This window comes from Podarcis tiliguerta (assembly GCF_965153285.1).
Source record: "Podarcis tiliguerta genome assembly, chromosome: 8".
In the NCBI taxonomy this organism is placed as follows: domain Eukaryota; kingdom Metazoa; phylum Chordata; class Lepidosauria; order Squamata; family Lacertidae; genus Podarcis; species Podarcis tiliguerta.
In genome coordinates this window covers 17204020-17228744 of record NC_139541.1, presented here as the reverse complement: position 1 = coordinate 17228744, position 24725 = coordinate 17204020, and the positions used below count along the sequence as shown (strand labels likewise).

Sequence of the window (24725 nt, the reverse complement as noted above, 5' to 3'; positions counted from 1 at the left end):
AACACTGTCCCCAGGTATACCGCCCCCACCCAAGAGTGGCTGCTTTCATGCATGTACACACACACACACACACAGAGAGAGAGAGAGAGAGAGAGAGAGAGAGAGAAACAAACACACCAAAGATGGAAGAAAGTGTCTGAAGACAGCATGATAAGAAGCCAGGCAAAGGGTTATCATAAAAACCAACCAGGAGCAGCCCAAATCACCTCATTCGCAGGGAACAGGAGAACCACACAGTGAATGCTGGAGAGAAGGGACACCGTTCAGGGTGGGTGGGTGGCAGTGGCCTCTTGCAATGACAGCAACCATGAAAAGCAAATGCTGGTGGCATAACTGCGTGCATAAGTCGTCTTGGGGAAGAGGAAATGCAAAGCATTTTACAAGGCTCAAAAACTTCCATTCCAAGTGGGGAAGGGGTTGCTTAGTCCTTTGGACTAAGGGCACAAAGAGAAGAGGATGGATCGTCTTGGGCAGAGCTAAGGAAGGGCGGTGAGCAGGGGGGCAGGAAGGGTGGAAAGCCGACCTCGGAGCAGAGACATCCTGGTGGGGTGCGGCGGGGCACTGTGCGGACGGGCCTCCTTTCTCCAAACAGGCAACGCTGGAAGACACAAGACACACAACGGAAAGAAAGAAAGAAAGAAAGAAAGAAAGAAAGAAAGAAAGAAAGAAAGAAAGAAAGAAAGACAAGTAGGAGAGAGAGAGAGCAGGAGGGAGGGAGAAGACAGACAAAGCTATGGACAACCTCCCTCTTCTTGCCCCCTTCAGACATACCCTGTTTAATTCCTCCCCTCCTCTTGCAATGAAGAGCCCAGCACCCAAGACCCAGGGATGGGACTAACCGACAAGAGGTAACTCTGGCAAGTTGCAAGCTTTCATTGGCAGTTCAATCTGCTAAAGGTTTTGTCAACTTATCATCATGGGACAGTTCTGAGTGGAAAGCGGGGTGGGTGGGGAATTAAGCTCTAGGGCAGAGCTTCAATTGCAAGAGTGTTTTAGCATGTTATAATAGTAGGATGGGGAAAACAAAAGTCATCAAAAGTGGGCATTTTCGTATGATAAAGAATGGCAGCTTATCTTCTTCTTTTTATTAAATGCTGCAAAGTACAGTTGTACCTTGGATCCCAAACACCTTGGAAGTCAAACATTTTGGCTCCCAAACGCTGCAAACCCAGAACTGAGTGTTCCGGTTCGTGAACGTTCTCATCTGCAGTTGGGAATGTGGGCTGAACATGTATCAGAAGTGCAGTGTGCGTGTATGGAGTTGGATGTGGGTGGGTGTCACTGTAGTCTAAACTGCCCCCAAGTATTGTTGCCCTGGAATATTCACCCAAGCTAAACCTGGATCCTGTTAGCATCCCACTTTTTAATCATCCAGTTAACAACAACAAGGAGAAATCTGCATCCTGCTAAACACATGACGCTGCCTCATACAGAGTCAGAACGTCTGCCCATCCTTGTTTAGCGCCACCTACTCTGAATGGCAGCTGCCCTACAGGGTCCCTGCCTCCTTATTAGTTGGTGAGTCAACCTGGGACAGCCTGCATGCAATGCGTGTGCTTTGCCTCCAAGCCTCGCTGTGAGCAGCACAAGCAGAACATCACCTTCAGCTGGACTTGGGACCCGTGACTTGTGAGCAATATATATATAAAGCCTCTCTATCTCCAGAGGGTCCGCATCAAATGGGAGGAGGAGGCTCACTTTGCATGACAGAGGGCATGCCTTGCTGGTTAGAGGCCAACCTTTGAGCTGTCAAGCGCAGCTGCCTTGGGGAGGGAAGCATCTCTCAAGTCCTGGCTGATGGCATATCCCAGGAAAGGTTTCATTTATTCCCTAGCTGTTTCATGGGGGGGAGGGAGATCATGTTGTGTCCATTGGGGTTGGCAGAGTACAATGCCCTGGAGAGAGGAGGAGGAAGAGGAGGAGGAGGAGGAGAAGGGGCAGAAGGCCACCCAGGACACACGAGAACAGCCTGCCCTCTAAAAATCTAAAACAAGGCGGGTTAGGTGGGGGAAGAGAACACAGAAATGCCTCCAAGCGTTTCCTGTCCTGGATCTAGCAAGGAACAGCTGAGTCAGGCGCTCTCTGTGCCCCTGAAGAGCCTTTGGCCTCCTCTGCCAGGTACGGATAAAAGCCAGGAGCAAACCTTGAAGCTCTGCCAAGCTCTGTGCCACGATTTCAGGCTTCGGGGGCCTTTGGCTTCAAAGGTAGTTGCGTTCCATTTGCCTTTGATTGGCTTTGCCTAGCGCACTTTCAAAATTAATCCCTGGGCTTTGCTAACAACATCATGACTCCCACAGGGTGGGGTTTTTTTGGGGGGGGGTGAAGAGACAGACTTCCCACTCCTCAGCTCTCTCCCCTTCCTAGGAGGAGGAAACTGTGAGGTCTGAAAATGATGCTGAAGATACAGGTCTCCCCACTCCTTTCCAAAGGGACATACCCAGAATTATGTGCTTACAAACAGCCACAACTGCTGGATTGTTCAGTTTGCCGCTGTTTCTGGGGGACAGGGTGTTACATCAAATATCAGTCCCTCACGGAGTACACTCCAGCAGTTCCTTGTTGGATATAGTCTGAGGCCTCCTCACGCTGTGAACTTTCCTCCCCTCAAGTTCCTTGCCAGCACCTTCTCCTTGCTAGGCTTTGTCTCAACTGAAGTTCCCACCAGCTCTTCCCTGCCCCTTTGATGGGGCCAGTGAGTCAATCAGTCAATCCCTTGAGTCAATCCTGTTGGGCAGCTGGGATGACGGGCTCTTCTCAGTGGTGGCCCCCCAACTTTGGTGCTCTCTCCCCAAGGGGCTCTGTTGGGCCTGCTCACTTCAGAACTGCAAGTCTACTCTAGGGAAATCAATACCTGTTTCACGTGTATCAGGCTCTCTCCCTCTCGACAGATTTGAGACAGACAAGAAAAGACGAAGGCAAGAAGCATGGCCTACAGATCACACCTGTAAACTGAGAAAGGTTTGTAGGGCAGAATGGAGATGGGGGAGAAGGCAAAAGGTGCAAAGAGCTGCCCCAAAGTGGCGTTACCTGGGGGGAAAGGAATCGCCTGTGGTGCAAAAGGACAGCAATGGGAGCTGCTTCTGAATGGCATGGCAGGCAGAGCGGGTGGACGTCACAAACGGATGGACAGACAGATGGAAGGGAGGAAGGCTGGGTGGGTGGGAGACACGGACTGAACACTCCAGACACCGTTATTCAAACTTTCCCCATTACAGAGAGGGAGCGAGCAAAGGAGGGAGATGACCGGAAGGCAAAATCCCAAGACAACCTTAGCCAGAAGAAACAGAGCAGGCGCAGGGCCACAACCACTTCAGAGGAGATGAGCCGGCAGTTCAGACCTGCCACCAGTGGCCCATTAAAATGGCAAAACGAGCAGCGACTTACCTTTGAAAATTGGGTTCGCGGGGACTCATCAAACGGATGATACAGGGAGAGAGAAGGGCTTGGGCCTCTTCCGCTCTCAACAGCTAGGGAGACAGGGAGAAGCTGTCGCCCCCAGCAGTTTCGCACCACTTACCACAAGGGCCCTGGTGCTTGACCGGGATGGCAGCTCTTTGCTGGCACTCAGCTTTCTGCCGCTCGCAGTCGTTGGCGTAGGTCCGGCTGTCCCTGCCGCACAGAGGCCGGTAGGAGCCATCACAAGCGATACGCTCGCACGAGCAGCGGGCAGCCCCCCGGCGGTTCAGGCACACGCCGTTAAAGCGACACTCGTCCTTGCACTTGTCTGGAAAAGAACCGGGCATGAGAAAGCAATGAAATTCAGGGGCAGCACTGGAGGGTGGGTCAGTAGCCACTTTAAATTAAGAGGCATATCCAATCTGTCCCTTCCGTTATTGATTATTGAAGAGGGCTGGGCTAGATGGGCCCTTTGCTTCCTTCCAACTCTATGATTCTATAATTCCGTGACAGAGTAAATCCTGAGGCCCAGGATGAATAATTGGTAGGCATTTTGCAAACTGAGAGCACTCTCGTGTTACAATATATTTTATTTATTTGAATATTTATAAACCACACTTCTGTGCAAAATATCACAAGGAGGTGTACAGGCTAAAAATGCAACAGAAACATCAAAAACGTCAGTAAGAGAAAGTGGCAAAGCGTCTAAGGTTTGAAAGGCCCGTCTTGAATAATATGGTTTTCACAGGAAGCTCCTGCAGAACCTCTGGTGGCACTAAAGCCCCGGCCCCCGATAAAAGCCAGCTGACCCTCAGGGGCATGCGTGGGACTGCCAATGGTTCCCTCAGCTATTGCGGTAGAGCATAAGGAATTAGGTGGTCCTGAAGGTACTCTGGTTCCAAGATTTTTAAGTCTTTGTGAATTAACACAGGAATTTCGAACCTGGTCCAGCAGCAAATTGGCAACCACTGCAGCCCTCTCAGCAGCAAAGTGACATGCTGCCAGTAAACTATCTGACCACCACATTCTACACTAATTGAATCTTCCTGGCCAGAGACAAGGGCAGCCTGACATACAGTGCATTATGGTAATTGAGTCCTGAGGGTTACCAATGTATTGACCACTGTGGCTAGGCTGTGTGTGTGTGTGTGTGTGTATACATATACATATACATATACATATACATATACATATACACACACATGCACACCTGTCTGGATCAATGGCAGTTGAACGGAGAAGGTGCCTAAGAACCAGCCCCTGCACAGATCTCAAGCCATTGTGGAGAAAGAAGTGCATATTAAAATGGTGAATGGAGTACAGCAGACACTGGTTGGTGAGCAAAATCTCTAAGTCACATTTTGTGGTGTATTGTACACATTGGCCTGTGAATGTGCAAAGTCTCCAAGTGGAGAATATGCATTCTGACCAGTGAAAATGGTTGATGGTTGGGTGCTTTGAGCATTCTCCACCATCTTCCACAGAGCATGCACGCCGACAAGTCACGTCAGAAGCAATAAGGTTTTGATTCTGTTTATTTGTTTTGCCCCTTCAACCATACTCCTCCTCACTGCCTACAGGACTTGCTTTTCTCCTCTAGAAGAAAACAGTCCCAATACTTTTGTATGGGGAAATGTAAATGAAACCTATCGCGATTCATTCTAAGGACAGGGCTTTTCCAGTGTTGGCCACCCCCCTCCAACTGCGGAAATCTGTCCCTAGAGGTTTTTGTTTCATACACCCTTCACGTAGACCTGTAACAACTTGGAATTTAGACTCTCTTACCCTGAAGCAGGCACTGTCCTGACCGCACTTTCTGGATCTCGATCCCCCGAATGGCGCCCGACCTCAGCATGACACAGTCGTTGTCATAGGTTACCCCCTCATCGCTGCACACTGGATCCCGCTTCAGAGGGCAGCTCTCAGGCCGGAGCAGGAGCTCAGCACGCCGAGTGCGAGGGTTGACCCGGCAAACTCTGTTCATATCGTTGTGGGTGCTCTTGCAAGGGTCTGGGAAAAAGTAGGTGAGGAATGATGTGAGCGTATGGAAAAAGCTTGCAGCCATCCCAGGAATTGAATCTGGGACTTTCGGTGTGTAACACTGCTTGTCTAGCACTGAGCTATGGACTCAACACTGCAGATATAGTTTCTCCACAGAAGTTGCCTTTGATTTATCTAGTCCAACACTGTAGAAGTGAAAGCAGTTCTCTAGGGTCTCAGGATGCGGGTTTTTCCCTGGCACAAGTGCTGGTGGATGGATGGTGCTCTATTCCCCTTTCCAGAGCTACAATTCCCAGAGTTCCCTGGGAAAAGGGACTGACTGCTAACTGTAGCTCTGCAATGGGAATTGGGGGCGGGTGTCCCTATTCTCAGCACCCTTAAAAAGTGACGGTGCTCATGATTCTTTGTGGGGGGGAGCCATGATAGGATACTGCTTTAAATGTTTATTGCAGATGGGCATAACTCACATCACCGCATCACACACACAATTTCAGAAAAACAAACACCCTCAATGGCTACGTGACAATTCTCCATGGTTCTCCATGGAAATCTACCCACTTGCTGGAGGCTAGAGAGCCTTGCAAGAGTTCACACCTACAGACTTATTGCAGGGTGCAAGAAAGGCGAGTCAAGGGTCCCAGAAGGATACTGACCACTTAGAAAAGACAGACTTTCCAGGTGGTCGGGACATGGGCCACGTCAAAAGGAGATGTGCAGAACCAATGTGCATGAGCAGCCATCACACACACCCCAGGTATCTGAGCACAGGTGGAGATCATTGGCCTTCCAGCTCCCTCCCACCTAATCCGGGTTTATCAAAATCGCCTTCCATTCACCCCTTGGGCACTTTTATAGAAACACCAAAGATACAGGACTACTTATTGGCTAATCCTCCTTCTCTGTCTCTCCACAGGGGCATTTTCAGTGCCCAGCTAATACCTGGGAGGAACCAACTTGATTCAACACATATGCACAAAAGGGCATTATTTCCTAACAAACATAACCCACAAGTTCTGAAAAATAAAATAAAATCCAAAGACTCTGAAATATCTACATTCCTATCCTGCCCCTCCCGAGAGAGAGAGAAACCCAAAAGGGAGGATGGAGGATTAACACATCACCATGGAGACTAGAAGAGCCACACATGTATATATTGGGTTGGGAGAGAGAGGACTCTTTAACCTCAAAAACACACAGCAGAGCATGACTGAAGCTGGTTACAAATTTTGGTGGGTACTTGGGCAAGAGGCCGTTTTACCCGAGTGGGGAAAAAGAAAGAAGAAAACAATTCCCTTGAGAATGTACAGAGCATTTTTGTTTTAGCTTTTAATGATGCACAGCCTCACAGTACTTTCATACTAAGACAGCCTTCCCCAAACTTTTGAGTCCCCAGGTATGGTTGGACTGCAACTCCTACCACCCCCAGATGGTATGGAGATGATGGGAGATGTAGTCCAAAACCATCTAGGGAACCAAGGTTGTGGGAAGGTGTTTCCCAAACTTGGGCCTCCAGCTGTTTTTTGGACTACGACTCCCATCATCCCTAGCTAGCAGGACCAGTAGTCAGGGATGATGGGAATTGTAGTCCAGAAACAGCTGGAGACCCAAGTTTGGAAAACACGGCTCTAAAGCAGAGGTGGGCAAGCAGTTGCTCACTGCATGTTTGCTGGACTCCAACTCCCATCAGCCCTAGCCTGCACGGCCAATGGTCAGGGATGCTGGGAGTCATAATCCAACGACACTGGAAGGCCCATAGTTTCCCCATCCCTGGATTAAAGGTGCCTGGGAGATGGGAGCACCATTCAGAAAGGAGGTTCTCTGCTGTGCCTCTGCATGAGTGGCTGCTCTGGCTTTTATTAAGACACTGGGGAACTCCCATTAGCCTCAGCCAGCATTGAGGGAAGATGGGAGCAGCAGCCTGAGGGAAGATGGGTGTGGCAGCCCAGCAACATCTGGAGGGCCAAAGAGAGAACAGTGAGGCAGCCGGAAGCCCCAGAAAACTCACCACAAGGCCCGTCAAACTTCTTGAAAAGGTTCTCTTGCTTGTCGCAGGCGTGCCTGTTGAGGTGGCACTCGCTGCGGTAGTCCTTGCCGTCGCTGCCGCACACCACGTTCTCAGGCACGCCGCTGCATGAGGACGGGCAGATGCACTTAGCCGACAGCCCATCTGTGGAGCGGGCACAGGTGCTTCCAAAGCTGCAGGTCACCTCTGCGCAGGGGTCCTTCGAGCCTGGGGAAAGAAGAGGAGGCGCAGGGCCTGGACTGATGAGCATGCAAAAGCATGACTGAGCAAGGGAACTGATGGGAGGTGCAATGTTTGGCAAGTGTGCATGGTGGGGGAGATGTTGCTTAGGAATGGCGCTTAACAACTTGGGTCCAGGATATCTCAGGGACCACTTGATCCCTTATATCCTTGCCAGATCACTAAGGTCTTCAGGGGAGTCACTGTTAGTGGTTTCCTGTGGGTTCAGTATTGGGGGTCCAATTTTATGGAACCCCCTTCCAGCTGAAGCCAGAGAGGCCTCATCTCCCTGTTGAACTTCCAACAGTTATTGAAGACTCCCCCCCCCAAAGGCTTTTAAACTGAATTCTCATTTTATAGTTATATTTCATTTTTAGTCTTATTGTATTGGGGGTTTTTGTACACTGCTTAGAGATGGCTGTGGTTATTGCTGAAACAATAAATGATAATGTTTGGTGGGAATCCCCACCAAATGGTGAGAAATAGACCTTACACAACTACAACTCCCAGAGTTCCCTGGGAAGAGGGATCGTCAAGCCATTCTAGGAATTGTAGTTCTGTGAGGGGAATGGGGCCATCACCTAATAAATCTCGGCACCCTTAAAAAAACTACAGATCCCAGGAGTCTTGGGGGGGTGGGGGGGGAGAGCCATGACTGTTTAAAGTCTTATGATACTGCTTTAAATGTGCAGACAGGGCCTCTATGTGGGTATAATGTTGACATGATTGGCACTGCATATTGTAAAGTAACCTCTTAGCATGCTTAATGGTCATTTAAACTTTCAATGTTCTAAATTAAACAGTAATTGTTGAGTTCTCAGAGGTATGCGGTAGCGTACTTTGATTCGTTACGGCTATTGTGCTCCCGTGCTTAAATTGTCTCTTATATGGATGGCTCTGAGTACAACGTTATTTGCAGGAAGTTAGGGATATGAAATGACTGATACTAAAAGGAAATGGAGAGGATAAAAGACTTGAAGGAGTTTGCGGTAGTCTTGTTATAGTATATGAGCTAGGCCAGGAACAGGGAACCTTCTACAGACCACATTCTCTTTTGGGCAGTCTTTCTGAAGGCGGCATTCCCATGGTGGGGGGGGGGGGAGGAGTGGTCAGAAGCTAAAGAAACCCCAAACTGTGCCAGCCACAGGACATCTCTTAATGCACCATGAGCAAAATGTAATGAGGGAAGGAAAGAGACGTCAAGAAGCTGCTCTACGTTTGACCGGGATGGGCCAAATGTTATTTATAGGCCCCGGCTACAGCCTCATTTGTTTAATTATTTATTTACAAACACCCCCCCCCCCCATTTGTCACTCTCCTCCCTCCCTCCTCCTTTCCCAATCCCCCATTATTATTTTAAATAAATCACTCTGGCACTCGCATCGTCCTCCCTTCCCCGCTTCCAGGAGAGCCCCCAGCGGGAGGCGAGAAGCTCAGATTTATCGAGAGCCGAGAGGGATCCTCATCAGGGGAGGGCACTGAGAATGGAGGGAGGGAAGGTCAACTTAATTTACTTGGAGACATGCAGGCTGGGGGGTGGGGGGGTGGAGGTGTTCATTTGCACAATTCTTCGCTAGCAGCTGGTGCGTGCCATGTTACCAAGGAGGGTCCATTAGCCTCACTTACGGCCAGGCCTCTCCAGGAAATAAGCTGCTCTGGGGCACAAGCCACACTTAGGCACATCAGACTCTGCGTGCATGCACAAAGTGCTTCTGTCGCAGGTAGACCCGAGGCATAAGGAAGCAGGCCTGTTTGTCATTGAGAAGGCTGGGGTGGCGGCAAGAAGGGGAGCAGGAATTTTGGACGAGGGATTCTACGCAGGACTCAGAGAGAAAGTGCCCCCAACTTTCCCTCTCCTCCTTCCCCAGCTCAGCTTTCATGTATCCCCACAGGCTATCAGGCGATCTCCCTTACCCTCATTCTCCCTAGACTGCCCCCAGCTAATGTCTGCTTCCAATTTCCCCCCTACTTCCCATTTCCAGCTAAAGCTCACTTCCTGTTTGCACCCCACCAGACACCCACTTCCCATTTCATCTGCACCCAGAAACCCACTTCCTGTTTCCTCCCCACCAGACATTCACATAAAGCTAAAGGGAACCCCTGACCATTAGGTCCAGTCGTGGCCGACTCTGGGGTTGCGCCGCTCATCTCGCTTTACTGGCCAAGGGAGCCAGCGTACAGCTTCTGGGTCATGTGGCCAGCATGACTAAGCCGCTTCTGGCAAACCAGAGCAGCGCATGGAAACGCCGTTTACCTTCCCGCCGGAGCGCTACCTATTTATCTACTTGCACTTGGACGTGCTTTCGAACTGCTAGGTTGGCAGGAGCAGGGACCGAACAACGGGAGCTCACCCCATCATGGGGATTCGAACCGCTGACCTTCTGATCAGCAAGTCCTAGGCTCTGTGGTTTAGCCCACAGCGCCACCCGCGTCCCTGACACTCACAAACGTCCTGCTAATAGGGTTGCCATATTTCAAAAAGTGAAAATTCTGTCAGCTTTTTTTTTTTTTGCCAAAGTTGTTGAGCTATTTTTAAGGGAAAATGGCAAAAAAAAATGACACAGCTGACATTGATTGCCATACATCCAGATTTTCCCAGACTTAGCTGATTTCCGTCCAGACACCGCTTTCGACTGCAGTATTCCGGGTATTTATTTCCATGAAAATCCAGGCATATGGCAACACTATCTGTTAAGTGACAGAGGTGAGATTTAAAGAAGGGTGGCAGTGTTCACACATGCCCAGAGGTTTGGAGAGTGGTGAGAAGAGAACAGGTCTGATCTGCAGTGGCTCACTGTCTACAAAATGCTCTCCCCAGGATGGTCTGCCTGGCACCAATCCTGTCATTTGGGTGCCAATCAAATACATTTTGGTTCTCCTGGCCTCTTGTGCAACACCAGTTAAAGGACACTGCACTGTTCAACAGGATAGTGTACTGTTGAATCCGTTTTTAGTAACGTTTTTGCAATTTTATTGTAGCATCTTTTTTCGTTTGGTTGTAAAGTGCTTCCTTCAGTGGGAAGCGATGTATGCAGTTAATAAACATAACCCTAAACCTTCCTGAACTAGGGAATTAGATGCTAGGCAAGGAGGGTCGTCCTGACCCAAGTGAGTTAAGGCCCAGCTCAGTTACTCACCACAAGCCCCTTTGCTGATGACTTTGATCCGGCGCTGTTGGTTGCATTGAGCCTTCTCCAGCTCGCATTCGTTGCTGTAGGTAGAATAATCCGAGCCACAGACAGGGGCCACCACTGAGGGGCACGTGGTCTTCTTGCACACACATAGTCCCTGGGAGGGGCCCGTTGCACTCCTCTCGCACACGGCGCCAAACCCACACAGCACACCTCGGCACACTGGATGGGAGGGCAAAGAAGAAAAAGATAATTAAGCAATGAATGAGGGTTGGTTTGTCAAAAGGGGGAAAACTGAGCATGATTCTCAACTTTAATATAGTGTGTGTGTTTCCAGCTCAAGTTTCTAGTCCTTATGCCTATGGGGAAAAAGTCTGAAAAAAATTATGGCCAATAAGCCTGTGTAGACAATGAACTGGGATCTTAGAAACTCACATGCAAGGTACAGTACTAGCTTAAGAGCACGGACTTCCTGAAGTCACTCTCAACCTTAGCATCTGTGAAATGGAAACACTGGCTTTTCTCACAGAGTTGTTGTGAGAGCACAGCAACTAAAGTCAACGAAGGGCTTTGTGAATTAATATGTGTTGTGCGAATGCTACATCACAGCAGGATGTAGTGAGATCTCGGGAGGTGATAGAAAGAGGAGCAATTGAGGCAATTTGGGATTAAGGAAATGATTTTCTAGGTGTGGCACTTTCTGGCTTGGCTCTACAGAATTATGGAGCACACTGCAGAATGCACCCCCAGGGCTTCAGGCAAGGAACATTCCCAGCCTTGAACCTGGGACCTTCTGTATGCAAAAAAGATGCTCTACCTTTTATCTGCACCCCTTTCCTTAACAGGAAGGTGGGAAGCTGTTTTATACTGAGTCCTAGAACTACAGAATCATAGGACTCTGTAGGGTTGGAAGGGTCCCATGCAGGAATCACAGGAGCCCCCACAGTCTGAGAAAAATGAGCTGGGAAGCCCCAGCATGGAAGGCGGCCACTGGCGGGCTGCTCACTCTGCGCCCTCAGATCCCCGTCCCGTGCTACATCCACCGCTGAGCCACAGCCACTTCTCTGAAAATAAAGGACGCTTCTAGTCCTCATGGCTCTCAATAAAGGATTGAAATGGGAACATAGGAAGCTGCCTTATGCTGAATCAGAACTTTGGTCCACCAACCTCAGTGTTGTCTACACTGACTGGCAGCGGCTCTCCAGGGTTTCACGCAGGAGTCTCTCTGCTGCCAGGATGCCCAGAGGGAAGGCCAAGAGCCCTTTGGCCACCACTTGTCCATCTAGCTCAGTACTGTTTGCACTGACTGGCAGCATTCCTTCAATTTTCCAGGTAAAGGGACATTCCCAGCTCTACCTGGAGATGCTGGGGGCTGAATCTGGATCTTCTGCATCAAAGCCGATGCTCTACCATGGAGCTATGGTCTTTTCCCAAAGGAGGAGGCAGCACCAAGCTAAATGGACCCCCCCCCTTACTAAATCCTAGCACTCCAGGTGATAGTTATCTCTACATACTTCCTCAAAAGATAGATAGTTCCCTTGGCATGCTTTTTCTCAAATTTATCTATTTAGGAACAGATGCCTGCTTTTTACTCTCTCTGTGCCTTGAGGCAGATAATGACAAGATAAACATAACCAAACGCATGAAGCCTCCGCTCAATAATCAATGAACAACTCAATTAGCAACCCCCCCCCCCCAAAAAAAGTCCAGTGACTCAACTCAATAAAGCCATAAAATCAACATTAATCAAAATAGTCTACTCATCGCAGAGAGTTTTGCAAAGAAAATGTGTGTTTGGCGAGGAGGAGAGCTGTAGTGGCATAGCAACCAGGATGCTAGAATGGGGGACTGAGGACCTGGGAGACCGGGGTGCAAATCGCCCACTTGGCCATGATGCCCACCACGGTGATCTTGGGCCAGCCAGTCACTGCCACCCAGCCTAACCTACTTCTCAGGGTTGTTGTGGGAATGAGATGAGAGAGCGGGGGTGGGGGGGGGAGAACCATGGATGCCAGCTTGAGCTCCCTGGAGGAAATGGTGGGATATAAGCGCAATAAATAAATAAAACAGAGGTGTGGGGGAGGCTGCAGGGGGAGGGGTTGAGCCTGTTGCCAGATTGTTTTGGGTGCGAGTGTCAGAATCTGAGGAACAGGTTACCTAGGGTTGCCATATTTCAAAAAGTAAAATTCCTGACACCCGCAAAGACCCCTATATTGTTGAGCCTTTAAAAAACACACACACACACTAAAACCTTCCCCCGAAAATAGTGACTTTAAGCTTTTTGAACTGTTTTCGCTGCTTTTTCCATCGCGTTGCCATACAGCTGGGTTTCCCATCACATTTTGCTGAATTTTGCAAAATTCCCTCCTGACGTATGGCAAGGTTACCAGACAATTTGGGAGCAAAAGTCAGCAGCAAGGTTAGTAGATATGTGTAAACAGCACACCCCAGTGTGGGATAACTTCAGCCCTTCTGTATCAGGCCAAGGGCCCACCTAGTCCAGCATCCTGTTCTCACAGTGGCCCATCAGGTGCTTCTGGGAACCTGGCAAGCCACTCCCCCCACCATGAACACTTGCCTGGGAAGAAGACGGCAGAGAGATGTGTGTCGCACCCTTTGCTTTACGTTCTTTAGCTTAGCCCCACCTCCTTTTGCACCTGGCCCCGCCCACTGCTGGCACACGGCCCCTGGGAGGATGCAGGTACCTCACACAGTTTTGTTTTCAAAAAGAAATCATGCTTTGTTTTGTTTCTGAAAGTCCGCGAGGCGAAAGACAGAGGACAGACACATCATAAATCAATCCCTGGTTGCAGAGGCCCTCTCAAGCCTATATACCTGGCAGTTCTCCAAACAAAACTGTTGAATTGCTGTTTTTATTTCTGAGTACACAGTGTGATGTTGTATTGTCCTTTTACTATTTATTGTTGAGAGCAAAAGTGGCTGTGGCAACCGAGTTGGATGAGCAGCATATTATTATTATTATTATTATTATTATTATTATTATTATTATTATGCACAGTGGTACCTCAGGTTAAGTACTTAATTCGTTCCAGAGGTCAGTACTTAACCTGAAACTGTTCTTAACCTGAAGCACCACTTTAGCTAATGGGGCCTCCTGCTGCCGCCGCACCGCCCGAACACGATTTCTGTTCTCATCCTGAAGCAAAGTTCTTAATCTGAAGCACTATTTCTGGGTTAGCGGAGTCTGTAACCTGAAGCGTATGTAACCTGAGGTACCACTGTAATAATTTGGCTCTTCTGTTTTTAAATATGCTTGTTCATTGTATGCTTGCTTTGATCTCATTTTTGTTACATTTGCTGCAAAAATTCAAACTCTTTTAAAACATTCTGTTTGATTTTTTTATTATTATTTTTGTTTTAAAATATGGAGTTTCTAGGGGAACTTTCAAGGCTTCGAGCCTCAAAACCACCAACTTGATAGACACGCAATAATTACAGATTGCAATTAGGAATGTGGCGGGAGGGTGGGTCGCCTTCCTAATAAGAGATGCACTATTCTTGTTATCACGCATGCTAATCAGAGGAGCCAGCACCAGCCAGTTCCCCATCTAAATTGCAAATGAAGGAGAGGTGCTTGGCTGTTCTTTTTTAATTTGGGAGGTGGGTGGTGGTGGTGGGAGGAATGCCAGGTACGGGAAGCTGAAAAGTGTACACACACACACACACACACAGTGTGTGTGTGTAGCGTGTGACTTTTCATGTCGTCTCCAAAGAGAGGCGTTATCCAAAGCATCAGCCTCAGATCTCGGACACCAGGGTAGCAAATCCTCATTTGGCCCCCAACAGCCTTGGGCAACTTGCTCTTAGCTGAGATGATTCTGTGCATCTTTGATCTCGCACACACATACTCATCCTTACAACCAAATTTCAGGTTGTTGCTTTTAAGCTGCAGTCATTGCGCTTTGGAAAGCGTTGTGCAAATGGAGATGTTCTGGCACCTTCCGTAGGTCTGCAGTCTTTTTCCTCTCAGTACAGAATGTGGGCCCTTCTGGGTAGAAGGAGGGAGGCAGGAAGTGGCCTAAAGACACCAGGGCCCCCTCCAAACACCTGTTACGTCCACACCGCCCATTTAAAGAACATTTAAATCACGCCTCTCCCTTTCTCAAAGAATCTTGGGAACTGTAGTTTGTCAAGGGTGCTGGGAGTTGTAGCTCTGGGGATGAACTGCAGTTCTCATGATTCTTTGGGAAGGGGGAGATGTGCTTTAAATGTACAAAGCCATAGTACATTTTTTGCAAATGTAAAAAGCCAGCCCTTTATCACACATTTTGTGATGATTTCTGCTCTTGATGTGATGAATTGTGCTGAGCCTCTCCAATTCAGGCAGGATTTCCTGATCCACAGGCTCTAAGGCTGCAATCCAAACCCCTGGCAGGGAGCTGCAGGCTTAATGGAGAGGTGGCGCCGTGACACCCACAGTTCTGCCACTCATGCTGTCTACCCATTAGGTGGAAAGTGTTCAGCAGAGCGATGCTGTAATTTCTGTCTCCTTCCTCACCTGACTTACAGTTAAAGGCCAAAACTCAGTGGTAGAACCTTCTGCTTGGCACGCAGAAGGTTCCAGAGAGGGGCTGCCAGCCTGTGTAGACAATATTGGGCGAGATGGACTGGGTATAAAGCAGCTTTCTCCATTCCTCCAATCTTCACCCCCTTGACCTCCCCAAGCTGACAAGTGCTTCCATCTCTCCTTCTTCCTCTCTCCCTTTCCCTCCCCTCTCTATTTGTAGCAAAATTCCTACTCAGCTAGCCAGGGGTCAGAAACTTTTTCAGCAGGGGGCCGGTCCACTGTCCCTCAGAACTTGGGGGGGGGGAGGGCGGACTATATTTTGAAAAGAAAAAAAAAAAAAGAATTCCCATGCCCCACAAATAACCCAGAGATGATATTTAAATAAAAGGACACATTCTACTCATGTAAAAACACACTGATTCCCGGACCGTCTGCGAACCGGATTTAGAAGGCGATTGGGCCGGATCCGGCCCCTGGGCCTTAAGTTTGCCTACCCATGGGCTAGCCTTTGTCTCTCAGCCTACCTCACAGGGTTGTTGTCAGGATAACCTGGGGAAAGAGGAGGAACGCCATCCTGAGCTCCTTTGAGGAAAGGTGGGATATCAATAGAGGAAGAAAGGAAGGAGAACTGGCATAATTAGTTATTGCCCTCAATAATTCTGTTGATTTATTGCTGCTTCTGTGAGGATTGATTTTTGCTTGTTAGCTTGTTTAACTTTGTAAAAATATTGCTGCTTAACTATGTTCCAGTAACAAGAAGCCGAAAGCACCAGCCTGAAGATGACGAGTGAGACCTCGTCGAAACGTCGCCTAGACACCCCAACTTTTACACGGGAAGACACCCGAGGACACCAAAACCTGCATTCCTGTACCCGTGAAAATCTACGAAAGCATATATATATATATATATATATAAATAAAATACCGTTCAGATCCCTGCTTGGCCATGAAGCTCACTGGGTGTGGCCTTGCCGTCAGTTACTGCCTCTCTCGGCCTAACAGACTTGACAGGCTTCTTTTAAGGATTAAATGGGGAGAGGGAGAACCATGCCCCTTGGGCTCCTTAGACAAAATAGGGATATAAACACAATAAGTAACAAATAAATCTCTCTCACCATTGCCTTGTGGATCCTGGGGGATGGAGAGTTGGGGCAGAAATGTCAAAAACACATAAATGCCCTGGCATGTTTGTCTGGGTTAAGAACAGCTCCCCTCGTGCCCTCTCCACCTTCACAATGCGCACACACACCTATTATGCATTTCTCCCCGTTACCGATTTAGTTATATGTATATTTTAATTTATAATTGTATAGGGACATCGCAGACCCACACGCAAAGAGCTGCGTTCTACGGACAAAGCGCCCAGCTAAGAAAATGGCCTGGCCTACATAACAGCAGGAGAACGGAAATAAATAAAAAATAAATGAATAAAAAAAGATAATGTGTGGGAAAAGAGAAATCATAAAAGGGGAGAGGAATGCTTTTTTAAAAAAAAAAGGGAAAAAGAAAAGAAAAACAGCACGCTTGCCGGCGGTTCATTTACACTTCAATACTTGGGCGCCTGGCTTCAGCTGCCTGGAGAGAGTTTAAGCTCATATGCACAGCAACAATGCACAGCGCTAAGAGACTAATATCGTCAAATAAATAAAGAAGACGAAGAAGAAGAAGAAGCTTTCGTTCGCTCCTACCCAATATCTAAAAGCAATTTATCATTTTTATGAAGCTCCGTGGATCGTCTCTTTCTCAGCGCATATATATATATATATATATATATATGCAGGTTTTGGTGTCCTCGGGTGTCTTCCCGTGTAAAAGTTGGGGTGTCTAGGCGACGTTTCGACGAGGTCTCACTCGTCATCTTCAGGCTGGTGCTTTCGGCTTCTTGTTACTGGAACAGAGCAGGATCTCAGTGTTTGAGTTCCTATAAATACTGTTGAGGAGGTGTGGTGTATAGCCTCCAATGTTCTGGGCAGAGAGGAGGTTCCCAGGCTAGTGTGCCTTTTCTTCTTTTGTTCCTTAATTACTTGAGGGATATCTTGAGTGATTTCTTGAGTGATTTCCTGAATCCCACTTAGGTGGGTCATTAGGTGTGGATTAGTTGCTAAAGCCTTCGTGTCTTGAACTCTTGAACTTTGTGAAGAGTTTTTCTGAGAAGATGGCTGTACTGCACTTGGTTGTGCTCTGGCTTGGCTTCGTGTATAGGGGCGAGCTGTGGTTTTGTGGCCTGTGCCAGCCGGATCTGTGTAGGGATTGCAGGGGGGTGCAGCATCCGGAGGTGCCACCCTGGTTTGGCTAGTGGATGGTGTCTGTAATTTATCTGTGGAGAGGGTCTGGGTTTGGGTCTGGTGTGGTTGATTGGTGATGGCGTTCTGTGTGCCTCTGGATCTGGTGTCAGATTTTGTGGGGAGGGCTAATTTCCAGATGTCTGGCAAGCGGGATGTGTCGTCACGCTTGTTCATGTTGTGAGGGTGTTTCTCTATCTCGATGGCTTCCATGATTATTCTCTTGTGGTGATGTTCCATGTTAAAGAGCAATTTGGAATCTGCAAAATTAATTTCGTGTCCTGTTTCTTTCATGTGTTGGAAAAGAGAGGAAGTTTTTTCTTCTTTTTTGACGGCATTCTTGTGTTCTGCGATCCGTGCATTTATTCGTCTGTTTGTTTGTCCAATGTACGTGGCTGGGCAGACTTTGCAGGGTATTTCATAGACCCCTTGGTTTTCCAACTGAATTTTATCCTTGGGGTTTCTGAGGATATTGGCTATTTTTTGGTTGGTGCAAAAGGCTGTTTTGATATTGTGTTTATGGAGGATTTTGCTAATTTTATCTGTAGTGCCCTTGATATAAGGAAGGAGGGCTATGCCATTGTTTTCTTCTGTGTCTTGGTTTTTGGGGGGTGTTTCTTTTTGGATTAGCTTCGTAACCCTGTTTTGCTGGTATCCATTGGCAATTAACACATTTGAGAGATTCTGTAACTCAGTTGTCAATACCCTGCAAAGTCTGCCCAGCCACGTACATTGGACAAACAAACAGACGAATAAATGCACGGATCGCAGAACACAAGAATGCCGTCAAAAAAGAAGAAAAAACTTCCTCTCTTTTCCAACACATGAAAGAAACAGGACACGAAATTAATTTTGCAGATTCCAAATTGCTCTTTAACATGGAACATCACCACAAGAGAATAATCATGGAAGCCATCGAGATAGAGAAACACCCTCACAACATGAACAAGCGTGACGACACATCCCGCTTGCCAGACATCTGGAAATTAGCCCTCCCCACAAAATCTGACACCAGATCCAGAGGCACACAGAACGCCATCACCAATCAACCACACCAGACCCAAACCCAGACCCTCTCCACAGATAAATTACAGACACCATCCACTAGCCAAACCAGGGTGGCACCTCCGGATGCTGCACCCCCCTGCAATCCCTACACAGATCCGGCTGGCACAGGCCACAAAACCACAGCTCGCCCCTATACACGAAGCCAAGCCAGAGCACAACCAAGTGCAGTACAGCCATCTTCTCAGAAAAACTCTTCACAAAGTTCAAGAGTTCAAGACACGAAGGCTTTAGCAACTAATCCACACCTAATGACCCACCTAAGTGGGATTCAGGAAATCACTCAAGAAATCACTCAAGATATCCCTCAAGTAATTAAGGAACAAAAGAAGAAAAGGCACACTAGCCTGGGAACCTCCTCTCTGCCCAGAACATTGGAGGCTATACACCACACCTCCTCAACAGTATTTATAGGAACTCAAACACTGAGATCCTGCTCTGTTCCAGTAACAAGAAGCCGAAAGCACCAGCCTGAAGATGACGAGTGAGACCTCGTCGAAACGTCGCCTAGACACCCCAACTTTTACACGGGAAGACACCCGAGGACACCAAAACCTGCATTCCTGTACCCGTGAAAATCTACGAAAGCATATATATATATATATATATATATATGAGAGTCTTTTTCTGGAAACAACCCCCCCCCCCCAATTTTCGCACAGTGAGATAAGGGGGTGGGGAAGGGAGGCGAGAAAAGCAAAATGGGGGTCTAAAAATGCAGAGCGAGAGAGGGATTGACTTGATGATTATTTCCTTCCCTTTCTCCACCCCCACATCCAGCCAACCAGCCCACTCCCCCCCCCCCGCACCCCGGCTGCCCTCCTCCCCATCCTCCTTGTGCTCCCTCTTCCTGGAGCTGAAGTCTTAAAAGAGTTTGTAGTGCATTATCAAGCTGTCACTCAGAGAGCGAGGAAGGCACAGAAGACAAAGAGTCTCGGTGGCGCTGGGAGAAGACATACGTATTGGGAAAAGGTCCGAAGGCACATAGGAACCTCTTGCCAAGCTGTGGGGGCTGGAGCTCAAGGGTCAAGAAAAAAATGAGCTGTAGCTCAGTGGTTAGAGCATCTGCCCGGCATGCAGAAGGTCCCGGGTTCGACCCAGCCCCTGGCATCTCCAGGTAGATGAGAGACTCCCTCCCTGAATCCATGGAAAGCACCTGCTAATCAGTGTATCCCCTAGTGAAGCCATCCCTGCAGATTAAAGCGCTCTAGATGCAAGAGCTGTAAGCATCTCCTTTGCATGCAGAAGATCCTGAGTTCAGCCCCTGGACTCTCCCATTCAGAAAAAGGTGGTGTCATTTTTTCCCCACCCCAAGGGCAACATTCCCTTATGGGAAAGCTTGGGATGGGGGAGGCACGTGCCAGTAGTGGGCAGGGTTAGAGGCAAAAGTGGGCAGGGCAACGTGTGTAAGTTATTTTTGCACACTAAACTGGTTTCTTCTCACACCCCATGCAGGCAAGACTATAGAAGCCCCCTTGAGAATTCAATGGTAATCATCATCATCATCATCATCAATAGCTGTTATTGTTATTTCATTTTTATGCCACACATCTGACTGGGTTGCCCCATGAATAAACTGTCATCATGACCATCATGAGTAGGCAGGGGGCCTTCTTGGTAGTGGCACCCACCATGTAGAACGTCCTCCTATGTCAAGGAGATAAGCAACCATACAATATTTAGAAGACATCTGAAGGCAGCCCTGTAGAGGGAGGTTTTTAATCTTTAATGTTTTATCATTTTTTATATATGCTGGAAGCCACCCAGGGTGACTGGGGCAACCAAGGCAAATGGGTGGGGTACAAATAACGAAATTATCATCATCCCCATTGTCCACAGTGACTGGTAGTGGCTCTCCAGGGTTTCAGACAGGGAAGATTCCCAGCTCGACCTGGAGATGCCAGGAATTGAACCTGGGATCTTCTGCTCTACCAGAGATTCCTGTACACACACACCTATCTTCCCATGCTCTATCCAGGTAACAGAGACACGTTATCACAATCCCAAAGCACATCCCTGCCACGCAAAAGCCATTATGGAGGGGGCATGGAGTAAGGCTGGGTGAGGGGTGTTGTTTGGGGAAGGGGGGTGGCCTAGGGAGACTCAGGAGGGGCAAAGAGAGAAGTCTGCAGAGGCGGGTCTGAGTTTTCCCACCCCTGTCTGAGTGCATCCCAAGAGATAGTGGCAAGTCCAAACCCGAGGCTATATCAGGCGCCCTGCTTTGCTTCTGTCGTCCATGTTGGTCTGAGACTGAGCCCATCCCCTCGGTTGTGAGATAACTTCCCCTCCTTTCCCTATTTCATTCTGTCAGGGCCAAGGCCTGGTGAATAATTCAGCGCAGGTTCAGCGAGGCTCTCGTGCCTCTGCCTCCCCTGGCAGGGCCGGGAGCGTGCGAGGACGCAGCTGGATGGGGAGGCCATGAAAGATATATGAATGTGGAGTGGATGGCATATGGCTGAGTTGCTTCGCAGTCCTCCCGGCACCCTATTTATCCCCTCCAGCCGTACCTTGCTCCAGCATCTCTGCCCCAAGCCAGGGCTGCAGCAGGGTTGAGGGGAACCATCGCAACAGTCACACGGCAAGGGGTTACTGCAGAAGGCCCCGGGTTCAATCCACAGATGGAAGACATCTGCCGCAAACTCTGGAGAGATCTTGCCAAACAGTGTAGACCCCAAGGGCCACATGCTCTTCATGGTGACCTTTTGAGGGCCATATGCCAGTGGCGAGCGGGGCCAGAGGCAAATTTGAGCAGGGCAACAAATGCAAGTGTTCGCCTTTGTCCAGCAGGTCAGTTGCATATTCACACACTCCTCTGTGTGCTCCATCCATCTCCTCTCATTCCATGGGCCAACTTTGACAAGGGGGCAGCACAAAGATGACAGGTGATTGACAGGTGAATAATCCCACCCACTTGTCCAATTTGACTCCTAGGAGTGATGGGTGGAGACAGAGGACTGAATGGCCCTCAGGCAACATTACCCACCCATGGGAACAATATCACCTGACAGGTGGGCATAGCTTAGCAAAGCCCAGTGTCTCAATCTGAACTGGAATCCCTGACAGGCCAAAACTGGCCTGATGGTTCCCTGTCCTGGTGTACAAAATTATAGAGTATTGCAAGTAATGTTGAATATCAGCTTATTTCCTGGCTGCTCACTGCTGTGATAAGGATGGGGATATAACCCAGGAACATGCTTACATCAGCATGCTTAACTGGGTGCCTGAATACATGAGAGAAAACATCTGAAAGGGCATGGTTCCCTGTCCAGAGAGAATGAACTGACAATCTTGTAAGTAAACAGCACACAAGGAATTCTGTGCTTGTCTGAACTGGGCTGCAGTCGAGAAATTCCAGAGCACTGTCATCGTCGTAACCCTTTGAAGGATGGAGGAGGTTTTCAGACATCCTATCGCCAAACTCCTGAGCATCTGCTAAGAAATCTTGTGGCAGTTGTTAGTTATCGAAACCAACAAACAGAAAAGCTCAAAAAACAACAACAACCCGTCAGCAGTCTATCACCACGCCTCCCCATTGGCTAGCCGCCTGTGATGCCACGGAATGTTTGTGAGCATCCTAGCCACTCAGAGGCGGCTGGTGAGATACAAGCAACAGAATGTTGACGATCAGAGCAAATCTCTGAAAGGAAGCAAAGGGTCAACGGCCATGGGGGGGGGGGGGACAGCCATCTATCTTGCCAGCTGCTCCTTGATTGAACAAAGAGTGATATATTGTGGTGGGCTCAGAAGGAAAGCCACCTCGGTAGGCCCAGGTGTATTCCTTCACCCCCCCCCCCACTTTGGGTTAATTCCAATCACTAAGCTAACGCTTCCTTTGGTCTTTCCCATTAAAAGGATGCTTTGCTGCAGCTGTGCTGTAGATGGATGTTTGCTGGGATGGAAGGGCAGGAAGACAGGGTGGGGAGTCAGGGAAGAAAGAAGGACCGCTCCATTCTTCCAACCCTTCTGGCTGTACATGAAGATGCTGCTTACTCATACTTGTTACTGAGACAGTAGGAGATAATAATAAAGCTTTTTTTTTTTTTTAAGGCTACAAATTATTTTAGCTGTCAGGGTCAATTAATCAAAAGTGGGCAGCTCAGCTACCCCAAAGGAGTACAGGAATGAAATCTGTTATTAAACCTTCTGCTCCTAAAACACACAGGAGAAAGGGGTTGGGGTGGGCGGGTGGGGGGCTTAAGTGGTGGTCTTCTCAAAGAAAGGGCAAGGAGCACTTAGCCCCCTCCGAAGCCTTTTCTTCTTATTAGAGAGGTCCCTGGATCTTCGCAAAAGGTGCTTATTATCGGCCATTATATCTCACTGACTCAGTCGGGGTCCAATCTACTGAGCAAACAAAGAAAGATCCACTTCCTTGTGCATCACAGGGAAAGAAACAAAGGGAATGGCTTTCTTTAAAAAAAGAATTAATTAATTTAACTGAATTTTTAGCTGGAGGGCTAGCAGCCACCCCCTTTTCACCTCAGCCCTTCCCCTCCTTAACTGCAGCCCCTTGGGGTGATTAGATGCACTGGAAGGCTAGTTTACTGTACCCGCAATACTTCTGCAAAAGAAAGCAATTGGCTAGGGTTACTTCCCCCCCCCCAAAAAAATATAGGAGTGACAAGCTGCATCTGCCCCAGTGCTGTTTTCTGATGCAACTGTAAAGGGTGCAGGAGCCTTGAACTCTCTCTCTTATTTTCTCTCTGTCTGCTGCTCCTTCTAGTTAATCAATTACCTTAATGGATGAAGAAAAGCTTAAGCTGACTAAAGAGGTGCCCCACATAATTTAGCAAGACATTTTACTACGCCTTCTAACAGCAACCTCAGGTAGTGAGCACCAACTGGATTATAGCCAAAACAGGGCTACAGAGAATCCAAGCAGGAGGTAAAAGCATACCCATGGTGGCTAGGGAACGGTGAGGGGCAGATCCTAAGGTTTACAGCAACATACCAAAATCTTACACCCAAATCTTAAGGGGAACCAATTGGGATTGAGTATTGTGTTAGTGACCCCCACATTACAATTACGTTCAAATCCATCTGGATTTAAGGATGGGCACTCAGGTTTGCTTCCTCTGCCCTTCCTGTCCCATTTTCCTTGTGTGTTGTGTCTTCTGGATTGTATGCCTGTGGACAGGAGATTGATTATATGTAAGCCACTGTGGGAGTCTTTTTGGCTGAAGAACGAAGCACAAACGCACTAAATAATAAAATAAATGAATGTCCTGTGTTTGCAGGGAGGGGGTCTTAATCCATAGCTTTGGTTCCACCAGCGGGGGGGGGGGGGGGAGATGGATTTCTCTCCAAGACACCTCTAAAAAGCCAGGATGAATAAATGAAACGAAGGCTTTAATGTGCCCAGCGAAATGTTAAAAACATGGAACAGGTTTAAGATAATTGGCTCCATCATTGCAGGCGGAAGTCGGAGGGGGGTGGCGATGGTGGCCTGTGTTTTGAGTCAGAAGGTACTCCCCCCCCCCAGCTGAAATGGGAGTCCTTTATATGCAATCAAAATTCCAGGCGTCTTGGCAGAAATGAGTCTAGTAAAGCAAGGGAAAGGAATAATCAAATGGGAAAACTTACCAGGAAAAATAAAGGATGAATGTCTTAAGGCGCGGACTGAGCAACGCTTTTAAACCCACAGTTAAATTAAATTAAGGCACCGTGGGGGGTTGTCCCATTTATTTCGAGTGTGCCTGGCTAAAAGAGGAACCCAAATTGGATGAGAAAGGGTGGGGGGGTGGCGGGGGATCCTCCATACGAAGCGTGATGCGAAATGGTCTTGGGATTCCCACTGTAATAAACGCAACAGCCGATTCCTGATTAAATATCAAACTGCAGGTGGGCTGTTAAGGGATGGGAACATTCTTGTTAGATTATTGCGTCTGAAATGAAATCTCATCTAAAGGTGCCATGGCAATCTTTTATTCCTCCACAGACAAGGGAAGATCTGCCTTTGTGCACAGCAGGCTGAGCGGGTTCAAGAGAGAGGGGGAGGGGGAGCCCGGCCAGCCAGCATCCCTGTTCCTGACGCTTAGGGAGTGAGCCTATTTCAGGGATTCCGGGCTGCTGAATACATACAA

General features: G+C 48.3%; 1 protein-coding gene across 5 annotated transcripts in view; it reads right to left on the bottom strand.

Annotated features, from left to right (window-relative positions):
* The window catches only part of AGRN (agrin), a 247505-nt gene that overhangs the window by 79722 nt on the left and 143058 nt on the right, over nucleotides 1–24725 (bottom strand). For all 5 annotated transcript variants that reach the window (XM_083453560.1, XM_083453561.1, XM_083453562.1 and 2 more), the window contains 4 exons: nucleotides 10777–10992; nucleotides 7403–7627; nucleotides 5182–5406; nucleotides 3518–3724 (listed from right to left, as the gene is read on the bottom strand). In XM_083453560.1, the coding sequence (XP_083309686.1) occupies nucleotides 3518–3724; nucleotides 5182–5406; nucleotides 7403–7627; nucleotides 10777–10992 (873 nt within the window). The remainder of the gene's footprint in view (nucleotides 1–3517; nucleotides 3725–5181; nucleotides 5407–7402; nucleotides 7628–10776; nucleotides 10993–24725) is intronic.